The sequence below is a fragment of the Macrotis lagotis genome, chromosome 4 (genome assembly GCF_037893015.1).
Source record: "Macrotis lagotis isolate mMagLag1 chromosome 4, bilby.v1.9.chrom.fasta, whole genome shotgun sequence".
In the NCBI taxonomy this organism is placed as follows: domain Eukaryota; kingdom Metazoa; phylum Chordata; class Mammalia; order Peramelemorphia; family Peramelidae; genus Macrotis; species Macrotis lagotis.
The window spans coordinates 53,160,623-53,176,480 of NC_133661.1; the positions used below are offsets into that span (position 1 = coordinate 53,160,623).

Here is a 15,858-nt window from a genome sequence, read left to right on the forward strand (position 1 = left end):
CTGATTGGCTGAATGTCTTTCTATTCTTCATTTTTAGTTTTTAAATAGAAGAGAAATTCTATCCATCCTCCACCACAAGTTTATATAGTCATTCCATCAATAAAGGTACATCTATTTTGTTGCAATGTTTTTTACTACAATAAAAGGCCTCTACTAAAATGGTAAAACAGATACCTACATCTATAATTTATTCATATATTCACCACAACCTGTTTTACTCAGGTGACCTCCTTGGGATATGTGCCTAGCTGTGGGATCTCTGGGTCAAAGGATATGGGCACTTTAATTACTCTAAAAAAAAAACCAAACACACTTGTTTCCAAATTACTTTCTAGTATGTCTGGATCAAAATGGCATATTACTGTGATGTGGTCAATGTTTTATTTCAGGTCAGCTTCCTTTTTATTTCCCAGGAGGCTAATCCTGTCCAAAGGAAGGAACACGAGGGCTTGAGTTGGGAATTACGAAATCATAAAATGTTAGTGTCAGGAGAGATCTTTGAGATTTCTGAGTGGGACCCTTGAGTCCAGGAAGGGCAAGCTGCTTTCCTGAGGTTAGAATTGTTGTCACCATGTTGTCTTGAGATGCCCAGCTTTATTTCTACCTGGCTGTGTGACTGAATCTTTTATCCACATTAACTTGTTTTCTCAAGCAATAAAACAGAATTATATCTGTCACCTACATCAATGAGAGAGTTGGCCTCTGTCTCCCTCTGGGGAGTGCTCCTAGGGGCTTCCATGTTAATGAAGGGTTCAAGCTGGCCATACTTCATTTCTCGATGCTGCCCCCTCACCCCACTTAGCATTCTTCGATGCTCTTCCTCATCAGAAAATAAACTCTTCAAAACCAAGAGAACATTGTACACATTAACAACAACATTGTGAGATGATCAACTATGATGGATGCAGCTCTTCTCAACAGTTAAGAGACCAAGGACAATCAGGAGGAACCTGCCATGGACACAGTCATTCACATCCAAAGGAAAAAACCACAGAATCTGAATGCACACTATGATCACTTTTTTAAAACTTCTCTTATGTTTTCCTTTCTATCTCGTGGTTTTCTTTTTTCCCCCTTTGTTCTAATTCCTCTTAAATAATATGACTAATATGTAAATATGTTAAACAGAAATGTACATGTACCACTTTTATCAGACTGTTTGCTGCCATGGGGTGGGGGGAAGGGAAGGGAAGGGAGGGTGGTAAGCAAATGTATAACATAAATCTGCAAATAGATGAATGATGAAAAACTACACAGCCTGTAATTGGAAAAATAAAATAAAATTTCAATTAAGAAAAGAATGTAAGCTCTTTGAGGGCAGGGATTGTATGGACAGTGGTGAGCATAGTCCTGGCACATAATCACCACTTAATAAATTCTGGTTACCTTCCTGCCTGCCTGCACCTGAGCATGTTAATACTTGTCCATGAGTAATATGAGCAAGATGATTAGTTCAAAACTATTACAATGAAGTAGTGAGAGGTATGGAATAGCTAAAAAACCAGCATATTTTGAATCCAATTTAAAAGGGCATAGGTTTGAAGTCTTGAGATGCTGGACGTTTTGAGAGAGTGGCAGACACTTGCTGGGCTGTGAAGATGCAGAATGGAACCATACCTATGGTGGTTTCTCCTGCTTCAGGCAAAATTACTCACCTTCCCCTCCTTGAAATGTTTCTTGAGCTGCTTATGCATCACTTTCAGTTTCTTGGACTGTACTCCGCTGTAGGCCAGCAACATACCACCAAACTGCCTCTCAGTGATTCGCCCATTGACAGGGTCCTGACGCTCAAACTAAAAGGGAGAGAGAAAAGGGAGAATTTCACTACATATTGATATGTCAACATGGAGAGGATAAATAGTGTGTAAGAAAATCTTGGAATACTCCTGACAGAGGACAGGATAAACATATGCATGATAGAAGGGAATTATAGAGAACTCAGTATCAAATAAATAAATATTTCATACTTAACATTTTATAAAGCACTAACATTATAATCGCCCAGTGAAATTCATAGTACTTGAATAATAAAATCATTTTACAATGAGGGAAACTGAGGTTCAGACTTGCCCAAGGTCTTTTGGCTGATAAGAAATTGGCCACCTCTAAGGCCAATGTTCCTTCCACCTTCATTAAGAATTAGAAAGCTGGGGGGGGTGGTGGTGGTGGAGCCAAGATGGCCACAGGAGAGGATTGTCTCTTAGGTGCTTTCTCTCTGATATTCCCAAACTTATAAAATAAGGACTCTAACTGAATTTTCGAGAGACAGAATCCACAAAGGGATCCAGTGAGGCAATTCTCCAGCCCAAGGTAACCTGGAAAATAGAGGAAAGGCTCTGCTCCATGGGGTTAGAGGGGCGGCCTGCCAGAGCAAGGAACTTCAGCCGCCCGGCGGTAGCACCAGGGCACTGGGAGCCACTCACTGTGGGGCAGTTTCCTGACTTATACCCCGGGGAGCACCGAGCACAACTTGGGGGATCAGCGGGGGACCTTTGCCAGAGCAAGCACATGAAGCCCAGCCCTCAGGGCACTCAGCAAGCGGCATGGCTGGGCAGCTCAGATCCAGGAATCAGAAGCAGGTGGAGCCAGTAAGCAGGAGCCCCAAGGTTTGCATGCTGAGCCTAGGTAGGGGATTGGAGAGAGACTGCCAAGGTCTGTCCTCTGTCCCAGGAACAGGATTCTGGGGCTCTGACCACATTCAGATCCTGATTGCAGTCTAGGCCCCACCCCCTACCTCAGTCCTGTGGCAGAGGGGTGTGCTTGTAGTCATTCATAGACCAGGAGGGAGGACAGAGCCTCACACACAGAGATCCTTGTGTGGGGGGGTGTCCCAATACTCAAAAGCTCAAGAAGCACCCCCAAACCATGCACAGTTTGGAGAAATGAGTAAACAGAGAAAAAAAGAAACACCACTGAGAAATACTCTGCCTATGATCACAAGAAGGATCAAAATACTCAGTCTGAAGATGAGGAAGTACAAGCTCCTGCATCTAAAGACTCCAAGAAAAACAGAAATTGGGCTCAAGCTATGACAGAGCTCAAAAAAAGACTTTGAAAATCATGTGAGGGAGATAAAAGAAACATTGCGAAAAGAAAGGAGAGAGATGCAGGAAAAACATGAAAAAGAAGTCAGCAGCTTAGTCAAGGAGATCCAAAAAAATGCTGAAGAAAATAACATGTTAAAAACCAGCATAGGTCAAATGGATAAAACAGTTCATAAGAAGAATGCTTTAAAAAGCAGATTTGGCCAGATGGAAAAAGATATAAGAAAGCTCTCTGAGAAAAACAAATCCTTCAGATGTAGAATGGAACTAAGGGAGGCTGCTGATTTTATGAGAAATCAAGATACAATACTTCAAAATCAAAAGAATGGAAAAATTAGAAGAAAATGTGAAACATCTCATTGAAAAAAAAACTGATATAGGAAACAGATTCAGGAAAGATAACTTAAAAATTATTGGAATACCTGAAAGTCATGATCAGGAAAAGAGCCTTGACATCATTTTCAAAGAATTACTACAGGAAAATTGCCCTGATATCATCCTAGAAGCAGAGGGCAAAACAGAAATTGAGAGAATCCACTGATCTCCCCGAGAAAGAGATCCAAAAAAAAAAAAAAACCCTCCAGGAATATTATAGCCAAGTTCCAGAACTCCCAAGTCAAAGAGAAAATATTACAAGCAGCTAGAAGGACACAATTCAAATACCATGGAGCTGCAGTCAGGATCACACAGGACTTAGCAGCAACTACATTCAGGGCTCGTAGGGCTTGGAATATAATATTCCAGAAGGCAAAAGAGCTTGGAATGCAACTGAGAATCAACTACCCAGCAAAATTGGACTTCCTCTTCCAGGGAAAAAGATGGACTTTCAATGAACCAGGGGAATTTCAAATATTCCCGTTGGAATGGCCACAGCTGAACAGAAAGTTTGATCTTCAAATACAGGACTCAGGTGAAGCATAGAGAGTGGAGGAGAAGGGGAAAATATGAGGGACTTAATGATGATGAACTACATGTATTCCCGCACAGAAAAATGATACTGATAATACTCATATGAACCTTCTCATTTAATAGAACAGGTAGAAGGAGCTTTTATAGATGAAGCACAGGAGAGAGTTGAATTTGAAAATATAATATAGTGTAAAATTGGAACCAATGACTAAAAGGGAAATGTAATGGGAGAGAGAAAAAGGAGAGGTGGAATAGGCTAAGAGATTTCATATAAGTTTTTTTTTTTATTACAATGAGCTATTGCAATGATATGGAAGGGGAGGAGGCAAGGGGAAATGAGGGAACCTTCACTTTCATCAGAGGTGGCTAGGAGAGGAAACAGCATATATACTCAATGGGGTATAGATATCTAGAGTAAGAAGGAGAGAAGGGGGGCAGGGGGAGAGGGGGATGTGAGTGATGGAGGAGAGGAAGGACCATGGGGGGGACAGTGATCAGGTATAACACATTTTTTTTAATTTCTTGTGGGGGGAGGGGCTGGGATTGGATGGCCTGTCCAGGACCATAGCCCCAGACGGATGCTGGGCCTTAAGGGGTGGTATGGGGGCTGGCCCCAGGGCCGGAGATCTGTCTGCTGCACCACTCAGCTACCTACAGCACATTTTAGAAGAGGAACAGAATGAAAGGAGAGAGAAAATATAGTATATGGTAGTGGGGAAGTACGAATGGAGGGAGTTGTGATTAGCAATGGCAAAGGTGGAAAAACATGGAAGTAGCTTTTGTAATGGACTTATCATAAAGAATGTGATCCATCTGTGACAGAGCTGGAGGTGTTAGAACACAGACTGAAGCACATTTATTATTATTTATTATTATTATTATTATTATTATTATTATTATTATTTGGGGGGTTTGCAGAGCAAATGGGGCTGGGTGGCTTGCCTCGGGCCACAGAGCTGGGTGATTGTTGGGTGTCTGAGGCTGGATTTGGACTTGGGTGCTCCTGGCTCCAGGGCTGGTGTTCTGTCCACTGCTCCACCTGGCCACCCCTACTATTATTATTATTATTATCATCATTTTATTTTGGGTGTCTTTTTTTTATTTTTGCAGGGCAATGGGGTTGGGAAATGGCTTGCCTGGGGTCACACAGCTGGGTGATTGTTGAGTGTCTGGGGCTGGCTTTGGACTTGGGTGCTCCTGGCTCCAGGGCTGGCACTCTGTCCACTGCGCCACCTGGCTGCATCTACTATTATTATTATTATTATTTTTAATTTTAATTTTTTCTCTTTACTTTATCACTCATGTGGGTCTATATTTTGGGGGGAGGGGGTATTATATTTACTTTTTTTTTTTTTAGGTTTTTGCAAGGCAAATGGGGTTAAGTGGCTTGCCCGAGGCCACACAGCTAGGTAATTATTAAGTGTCTGAGACCGGATTTGAACCCGGGTACTCCTGACTCCAGGGCTGGTGCTTTATCCACTATGCCACCTAGCCACCCCTTTATATTTACTCTTAAGAATACTTTAGTGATATATAAAAACACATCATTTGTACAAAAATAAGAATAAACAAACAAACATATAAACAAATGAAAGGGGGAAAAAAAAAGAATTAGAAAGCCTGAACTCTATCCTTGGGCTCTGCCACTATGTCATAATGAGTAAACCTCTAATTTTCCTTCCTATAAAATGGAGATACTATAACACATTCTTTACCCATCTCACTGAGTTACTTATGAATCTAAAGAAAGCTACAATAACTGTGGTAGTTCTGAAGAAAAGAAACCATAAATAAGTTTGGTTTTGGATTATCCATGTCAATGTTCCCTCAAGAACTGATAATCAAGAATTGGCAATCTGACCAGTTATTAGCTCTTCAAACTATGTTTATTAATGTAATTATTGTGCATTGAGGTTACCCAACTCCCTTAGGGTATCTTCCTTTCAAATAAGATTAACATATTTTAAGGGTGGCTAGGTGGCTAGTGGATAAAGCACCGGCCCTGGAGTCAGGAGTACCCGGGTTCAAATCCGGTCTCAGACACTTAATAATTACCTAGCTGTGTGGCCTCGGGCAAGCCACTTAACCCCATTTGCCTTGCAAAAAAAAAAAAACAAACCTAAAAAAAAAGATCAATATATTTTAAAACTTCCTTCCAAAGGAGAAGACATCCATAGAGCTTAAACAAGCCACAACTCTGAAGAAAAGAACAATGGCCTGTCTCACTGTTGTACTTTATTCTTCTTGCTTCACTGCAAAACTAGAGAAAATCACCAAATCTATTTAAATGCAGATACCCTTTATCAATTTAAGGGGTCAGCAGAAAATAAGATAAAATTTTCATCTAAAATGAAGGGATTAGAATAAGAAAGATTTCTTAGGTGCCAGCTGCAATGTTAATGCCACTTATGAATACAGAAATAATGACATGGATAAAGAAGTATCCAGAAGCTGATTGGAACAGGAAAACTTATTAAAGATATAGGGATGGATAGTAAAATTTCTCATTAGTCCATTATGAGAAACTAATGATTAACGGGGCATTTTCATATTTATACTTGACAAGGTACAATATTGCTCTGGCAAGATGAATGTAAATTTGCTTCATTATCTATGGCTAGATCAAGTTAACTTATTTTAGTACCTCTTTCTTTTAAAAAATTGTTTTTATTGCTATTTTCTGTTTCTTACATCATCATCATTCCAAATATACATCCCCCTTCCCTTCTCAGACTCTTCCCATATGATAAGTGGAACTTTTTAGAGGAAAAAAAAGTGTAGAGATCAATATAATTAAAATGCAATGTGTGACATCTGTGGACTTCTTACTTCCATCAAGGGATGGGTTGGGGGCATCCTGTTATATCTCTTCATTTGAGTCCTGATTGATCTTTCATTATACAACCTCTTCAACTCTGACTACTGCCAGTTTTTGTCATTATTACTAATTTTCAGGATGTAAAGTGAAACCTTAGGGCTGTTCTGATTTGCATTTATCTTATTATCAAGGCTTTAGAACCTTTTTTCATGGGGTTGCTAAAACTCTGTGATTATTCTTTTGAGAAAGACTTGTTCATTCAAGCACTTAACACTGTGTTTGGTTCACAATAGGTGCTTAAAGTTTATTGATTGTTCATATCCTTTGAGCATTTATTCACAGGGGAATGACTATTAGTCTTCCTTCCTTTTTTTTTTTAAATTTTATTTATTTTAGGCAGTGGAGTTAATTAGGCAATCATTAAGCCTCTGAAGCCACATTTGAACTCAAGTCCTCCTGACTTCAAGGCCAGTGATCTATCCTCTGCATCACCTAGCTGCTCCTGACTATTAGTCTTAAATTTATTTATGGTTTATACGTTTTGGATACAAAATCTTTATCAGAGAAATCTGATACAGATACTTCTCCCCCACATCTAGCTAACCCTCTCCCTTCTTATTCTAGGAACATTAATTTTGTCTATGCTGAAGTTTTTCAGTAATTGCCTCTATCTCATTTGAGTAAGAATATGGCTCCTACTCAGTGCTGTGAGAATTACATATTTCCCTTCAATTTAAAAAAAGTTATGATCTTTAATATTAAGATACATATCAATTTATAATATACTGTGGAATATGCTATAAGGTATTAGTTTAAGCCTATTTTCTGTCACACTGCTTTCTAGTTTTCCTTCCAAGTAATCTGTTTCCCACTTTAACAGATACTGCATTGTTTTATTCTGTTTCTGATCCTTCCTTCTCTAGTCTATTTATTGATCTGTGTCCAATACAAGATGGCTTTGATAACTATGATTTTATAATATAGTTTGAAGTGTCTCCCTTTGTCCCTACTTTTCATCAGTTTCCTTTAATATTTTTTAATATTCATTTTCTTCAATTAATTTGATTATTTTATTGAGTATTATGAAGTTTTCTTCAGTAATTTTATTGGTACATAACATTAAAAGTATAAATTTATCTTGATAGCATTGTCATTTTTATTATATTAGCACAGCTTCCCCATGAGCACTGAATATTTCTCCAACTTTTTAAAGTTTTTCTTTATTTCTTTTGAAGGATTTTGTAATTGAATCTTTTCAGGTCTTGAGCATATTTTGTTAAGTCAGTTCCTGGACATTTTATGCATTTTGTAGTTATTTGGAATGGGATTTCTCTTTTTTATTATTGCTTCTTGTATCTTATTATTGTGGATAATTATTGATTTTTGAGGATTTATTTGCTAACTGCAACTTTGCTTTAGCTATTGTCTCAATTAGTATCTTTGCTTATTTCCTCTTACAGTGGCAATACAACCTTAAATCATTTGTATAAGGAAATGGGAGGTTCTCCATTGACTTCAGACTTTAAAAGGTTTTAATAATAACGACCATAGTGGCTAGTGTTTTTATAGTGTGTACAATGCACCCTACACTGAGCTACCTGCTTTATAATTCTTCTCTCATATGATACAATCTCTGTAGGTCAGTGTAATTATAATGGCCATTTTACAGATGAAGGAAACGGAGGCAAGGGGGTGAAGTGATTTGTCACACAGCTAGTATTTGAACTCAGGCCTTTATGACTCCAGGACTCTACCCACTGTACCACTTGGCTGCCTTTCTTATGAACAGAGGTCATGTTCAGAATAGGAGATCAAAAGGTCACTCAGATAGTAGCAATACAAAAAAATGCTTAAATTTTTAGTAACATTAGCTTTAGGTCAAATTCAGTGTTACACTGGCTTTCAAACACTACTTTGTACAACAGGAATGGACGTTAAAGTTATGTTCAACTTAGGAAGAACAAGACTGATGTCTGAATGTAAGGCATAAATAAGGGTAGACAATATCAGAAAGGAAGCAGAACTATTCAATTCCTATGGTGTTTCTGTATTTGCTATTGATAACCCCAAGACTATAAAGAATGGAACAGGGGCAGCTAGGTGGTACAGTGGATAGAACACTGGCCCTGAGTCAGGAGGACCTGAGTTCAAATATGACCTCAGATGCTTAATAATTACCTGGTTGTGTGGCCTTGGGCAAGTCACTTAACCCCATTGCCTAGCAAAAAAAAAAAATGGAACAAAAGGAATTGAAACCCAAGATGAGTTCAAATCACTTGACCCAGGGGATCTTGGCAAATGGCTGACTAAGAGCTCCATGAGATCAATAGAGTTCACAAAACCACTAAATCTGAATTACCTGTTTGCTGTGGCACTATGTTAGGCTCTGTTCTCAAGGTCATGACACTTGAATGAATTTTTGCTACCAGAGTGTTAATCAGATGCAGTTTTCTGAGTCTTTACATGAATTTAATTCTTTCTTATGGGGTTAAAAAAAAGAGTTACAAGCTTATACTGACAAAATAATTTTCTGGTTAAAATACTTTTTCATTAGCATGGGGAATAATTATACTTTGCTTTTCTTACTGGTTTATGAAGCAAATGAAGAATGGTTATAGTTCTGTTTCTTGGAGGCACAAACTTTATCACAATTATAGTTTTAAAGATGACAATAGTGTCTAACAGAGCTTCCTAGAAATAGTTATAAATCCCCATGTTAAACCATTTTTATGAATGCTCTTTGAAATCTCAAACTTATGTCTAATATTTCCCCCTTTCTTAAAACAAAGGGAGCCTAAAGGGCTTGGAAACTTATGATATTCAGTTCTGTATGTAGCATCACCTTCTGGTTAGATCTGATCATGACTCTAATGAAAGAAAATCCATGCTTAGCATATGCTAAGAGCTTAATAATTACTTCTTTGACTGAATGACATACTTGGAGCTGTTTCTTTTTCAAAATTAAAAAATATGTGGTTCAAGGATATGATATGTTAACTATCAATAACCATATAGAAAAAATATTCTAAATTGCTAATAATAAGAAAGCTCGGGTATCAGTTGGGTCTGACTCTGTAACCCCATTAGGGGTTTTCTTGGCAAAGATACTAGAGTGGTTTGCCATTTCCTTCTTGAGTTCATTTTACAGATGGGAAAACTAAAGCAAACAAGATTAAGTGATTTGTCAAGCATCACCTAGCAAGTGTGTGAGGTTAGATTTAAATTCAGAGAGATGGGGCTTCCTGACTCCAGGCCACAAACAGTGTCCATGCGAGGGGACTGAGGACTTGATATTACACTAGGCAGCACATTTAAGAGGAAAGGGATTGCCTCTGAATATAAAATAAAGTCAGAACATCTGGTGTTCCAATTAAGTGATTATCATTCACATTACTACTACTACAGTCAGGAGAGCAAAGTGTAACTTGCTACCTTGCATTTACAGAGTTAGTTGGAAAGTAGCAAATTTGCAGGAAGAACTCAAAGTTCTTGATGTGACAAATGTACTACAATTATAACACTAAAACAATAGTTTCTGACCCAATGTCAAGAAACATTGATTAAGCCTCTACTAGGGACCTGGTATTGTGGTAGATGAAAAAGAAATAGAAGAAAGTTAGTCCTTTCAAAAGATTAGTTGAAGTATCAAGTCTTAACATCCAAAGAATAATGGGAAAACAGTCTTGTGTCTGTCTATTCAAGTGCTAAATTGTGTGGAACAGAGGAGAGCTCTACTTTTTTACATGAAGGAAAAAGTGAAAATGCAGAATCAATAATAGAATTATATTTGGAATTCACAGTTTTCATTCTTAGGATAGAAGTCTTGGGTTTCATCTTATATCCCTTCAAAATCTCTTGCAAGGTGCCAAAATAGTCACCAACAATTCTTTTGTTCCATGCTTAGGCAAGCCAATGCAAGTCCCTGGGACTCAGTTTCCTCATGTAAGAGGGGTCTGATTTGGGGGAAGTTCTTAAGATATCAATGACTTTTTCTTCTAGTCTATGATTTAAACCATACTGCCACCTGAACTTAGATCTATAATCAAAATATTAAGAATATAAAAAAGAGAAGAGGCTAAAAGGAAGGTTAGTGCCAGTAATAGGAGGGATAGAATAGCAGCCTTGGAAGAGGCAGGAGGGAGTCTGGCTTGAATCCCATGCTACTGTGTGCTAGCTGTATGGCCCTGGACAATCTTTTGTATACAAAGCAGGCTGCAAAACTTAGAGGGCTAGAGAAATGTCAATGATTCAATACAATGGAAGGATTTTAAGTTTAAATAACTTAGAACTGGTAGAAATGTCCTATGTTAATGATACTTTGCATACTAAGCCACCCAGAAACATAATTCAGTCAGAACAAATCTAGCTATATATATATATATATATATATATATATATATATATATATATATATATGACATTAACTCACATGTTTATGTATATTTTCCTTTTTAAACTTTTATTTTACTTTTCAGTTAACAAATATTTATTTTTTTCCTCTTAAACAATTCCAAATTAAAAGAAAAAAAAGAAAACTCTTAAAACAAAAATACATAGTCAAGCACAACAAATTCCCACATCATTCATCTACATCAGGGATGGGGAACATCATTTGGTCCAGCACTGCCATGGCAACCATAGCAGGGACTAGAAATTCAATAAATCTAGGAGTCGTTTAGAGGTTAAATAATTAAATGTTTGACCAAATATAGCAGACTAGTTTTTAAGTTGGTAATTTTCTATTTACCCATCCCTGATCTACATGTATTTTTCACAGAATGTCCTGAGAAGAGGTGAAAGGAGTATAATACCATACCATAATACCATAATACCATAGCTCTCTGTCTCTCTCTTCCATTCCTCTAGGAGCTGTGATTCATTATTGTTTGTATTCTAAATCCTGTTCTTATTTGGTGAATGGTCTTATAGAATTACTGTGGTCAAAAAATTCAAATAACTTGGCCCTCAGATGACAGACATGCAGCCCTTTGCTGTGGGTGTGCTTTTAAACCTTCCTGGCCTGGTGGAGCAAAGGGCCTACTATCTGACAGTATCAGACTCCAGGAAAGCCTCCTCCTGGAGGACTTTAGTGAACTTTGGAAATATATAATTGAAGTTATTGAAACTTCAGGTTTGAGAATTAAATAGGGAAATTTTCTCCTTTTTCAAAGGATAATTTACAAAAATAGCTATACCCAAGTCAAGGATCTGAACTTACTGAATAGGAACTATGACAGAAAGAAGACTGGAGCCTAGCACTCTGGTTCTCACTTGATTGCCCTGGTAATAGGGGCTGGGCCCCTCAGTCTGTTGATGTCTGAGTTTTATATATAACATGGTGATCTCCCCATTCATGTGTTTTAAATGTCACAAAAAGCTGGGTGTGAACATGACCAAGGGTGAAGGGAAGGCAATACGGAATTCTGTGGTGCCCACTTACATGAGGCCTTGAGCCATGTACTTTTATTTCATTTGATCCTCACAACAAGCCTGGGAGGTGGTGATATTACTGCAGTTGAGGCTCAGTGACTTGCCCAGGGTCACACAGTGAGTAAGTACCTGAAGCTGAATTTGAACTCAAGTTTCCTAACTCCAGGCCCCTGTCCAATCCACTGTGCCATCAGATGCCTCTAATAGCATAATAAAGCACTGTTTTTCTCAGAAGGAAAGCACTATGGAATATAAGATTTAATAATTATCATGAATAACATCACCCTACTTTAAAATGAACAAAATGTGAACAAAAGAGTACACAGGTGGTATAAATATTATTACCCTCACTTCATATATGGATGATGAATATGAAACTAGGAGGGGTCAAATAACTTATCTATGATTATACAACTAATGACCAACAGATCTTCACTAGAACTTAAGTTTCTGACTTAGTTCAATGATATGCCACTTGGCAGAGATTGGGGAAATCACTGGTTACTGGAATGAAGGAACTTCCTTTGATTTCCACTGGGTATACCAGGAAGCACAAGATAACTGGGGGAGCATGAGAATTTTTTTCAAAACTTTAATGCTGCATGCTTTAGGATCTAAATAAAATGAAATGGTATTTTTAAGCATCAGCCTACATGAAAATATAGCTTTCAAGATCTAGCAGGGTTTAATTAATAATAATAATAATGATAATACAGTAGTCCTATCACACTGACTTAGTAAGCTGAACTTTTTAAAACAAGTTCTTCAGGATAAATGGACTGCCTTTAATTCTCCTGTTCACCTTTGGACTCTAGTGTCTTTGAGATGCTTCACATTTTAAATACAAAAATAAAATATGAGGTCACTGGGACCTTCAATCAAAATCACTTTTGGACTGAAAAGAACATCTTGCATCCCCTAATGCAAGGACAATAAATGTTGTTATTTCTACACCCTTCATCAGAAATGAGAAACTGAGAGAGAAGGGAGAGAAATTTCCTAAGCTCTAAGGACAATTTAGTACCAAAGAGTAAGAAGCAAAAGAGTACTAAAATACAACAAAAGTCTTAAGATAGCTGAAGAATAAGCAATAGTACAGATTATCTCTTATCTGATATTTGATGTACTTTTACTTTTCCATTAAGGTAAGAGTTGTGTAAATATGAACACGCTGAAGGTCCAGCAAAATTAACTGCTATTTAATATTCCAATCAGCCTGTAAAGTTATTGTGAATAAGCTGGGTACAGAAAGGCTGTGTAAGGCAAATCTCTGCATCAAGGAAGAGATCTATCTTATCATGTGTTCAAGGGTCAGGTTCGGCTTTCATTAACCTGCTTCTCCTTCACAGTAATTAAAAAAAAAGTCAAATCATCAAAACAATCTCAGAGACTTAAGAAGCCCCAGTGATCAGAGACATTCTGCTTTTCACTAAGAAGCCCAAAGCTCAGCTAGAGACTTTTTAAAAATTATATGTTTTCCCCATTATATGTCATTTTCAACATTCATTCCTCTGAAAGCTTTTGAGTTTCACATTTTTCTACCATGCTCCCTTATCTTTCTCCTCCCCAGGGCAGTGAACAATCTGAGATAAGCTCTACATATGCAATTGTATTTAACATATTTCCATTTTAGTCATGCTATAAAAGAGGGGGAAAAACATGAGAAAGAAAGAAAAATATAAAAGAAATTTTAAAAAGTGAACATGGTATGCTTTGCTCTCCATTCAGACTCCAGAGTTTGCTTGTTTTATTTCCTGGTTATAGATGGCATTTTCCACAGCTCTCTCAGGATTGTACTTGGTCACTGAACTGCTGAGAGGAGCTGCATCCATCATAGTTGATCCTTCTTATAATGTTGCTGTTAATGTATATAATGTTCTCCTGGATCTGCTCACTTCACTCAGCATCAGTTCATAGCAGAGACATATTTTGAAAGAGGATAGAAGATGGGATTGTTCTATGGGAGCAGGTAGTGGAAGAGATGGAGAGGGAAATTTAGTTGACATAAAAACAAAAAGATAGCAACAAAAATGCACCAGGGCACTTGCCCGTACAGTTTGCTCTCCTTCACCTCTAGGGGCTCCCCTGGAGCCAACTCCTTGGATTCCATCAACTGGGCAAAAGTCAGAAAGATAAGTCTGTGCTACTTCTGTCCTGGCTGTGCAGATAGCATGTTAGCATCTCCCAGAAAACTAAAGATTCAACCTGCTTACAAGCATAAATAAAGCCTTTGGAGGGGTGATAGGACATTTTGCCTTAACTGGGTGGGGCAAACTGTAACAGGTAGTAGACAGTATTGGTACCCATTGAAAAATAATGGTTATGGGGTGGCTAGGTGGCACAGGGGATAAAGCATTGGCCCTGGAATCAGGAGTACCTGAGTTCAAATTTGGCCTCAGACAATTAATAATTAACTAGCTGTGTGGTCTTGGGCAAGCCACTTAACCTCACTGCCTTGCAAAAACTAAAACAAAAAAAAAAAGGAAAAATAATGGTTATAATGTGAAAGAGGCACTTGAGGAAAGCTTAATTCTGAACTGACTGGACTTTGTTCATTATGTAATTATTCATTAACTTATTATTCTGCCATCTGCAAATGATCAAATAAAAAATCAAGGAAAATAATAATGTAATATTAAAAATAGTGATTGAACTTTCAAACAAGTAGAATTCAGATTGGAAAGGAATATTATGAATAATGTAATGAATGTGGAAAAAATTTCAGCAACTATGAAAACCTTATCCAACATCAGAGAATTCGTACTAGAAAGAAACCCTGTGAATATTAGGAATGTGATAAGGCTTTCTTTTATTGCATCTGATAAGTCATATGGGAGAGTAATTATAAATGGAATGAATGTGAGCAATCATTTATAAGCAGGTTATCATTTATTTAATATTAAATAATTCACATCGGCCACCATATAAGCATTGGCTTCTGATAGTAGAGAAGGAGTAAAGTGGCCAGCATGCATAAACCTGCTGAAAAGGACTGTAAGAATCTGAAAGAGATCACTGACCCTTAGAAGATAAAACTTGTTTGTAAAACAAGACAGAGGAAAAGAGTGCAAGATTTTGAGTAATATCATCTAATAATCAAGAAGCAATGAAGGAAAATACAAGTTTGTGGAAAGCTTGATAAGAGACCTAATTAAGCCAAATCATCCCAGAAATGTTTGAGGATGAAACTGGAGAAAGGCTAACAAAGAGATAAAAAAAATGGAAGAGATCTGTTTAGATTTTTGTAATAAATACTTTTTTTCATTGAGGAGAATGGAGTCTCCATATTTGGACTCTAGCATATAGAATCCAGTGTGCTTCCTGAGGAAGTAGAAATGATGCTTTTAAAAAAGTAGGATATGAGTAGCTATATTAGATCAAGTATTTGCAGAGGTGGATCCATGTTGGAAATTACATAATTTTAAGATTATTGAGGAACGAATCTTTAGAATATCAAAAAAGAAGAATACCAAATCTTTGGAGGGGAAAATTACAAGAGAATTAGCCTACTAATACACTGCAGGTAAAGCAGTGAATGTGTTCAACCATTCAAGGGAAAGAATTTGGGACTATCCCTAAAAAGTCATGCATCCTTTGACAGAGCAATACCACTACCCCCACATGACATTAAAGAAGGAGGAAAAGGGAATATATGTA

General features: G+C 37.5%; 1 protein-coding gene across 3 annotated transcripts in view; it reads right to left on the bottom strand.

The window, feature by feature from the left end:
- The window catches only part of MICU1 (mitochondrial calcium uptake 1), a 221,362-nt gene that overhangs the window by 63,662 nt on the left and 141,842 nt on the right, over window positions 1-15,858 (bottom strand). For all 3 annotated transcript variants that reach the window (XM_074232799.1, XM_074232797.1, XM_074232798.1), the window contains exon 9: window positions 1,656-1,793. In XM_074232799.1, coding sequence (XP_074088900.1) covers window positions 1,656-1,793 — 138 coding nt within the window. The remainder of the gene's footprint in view (window positions 1-1,655; window positions 1,794-15,858) is intronic.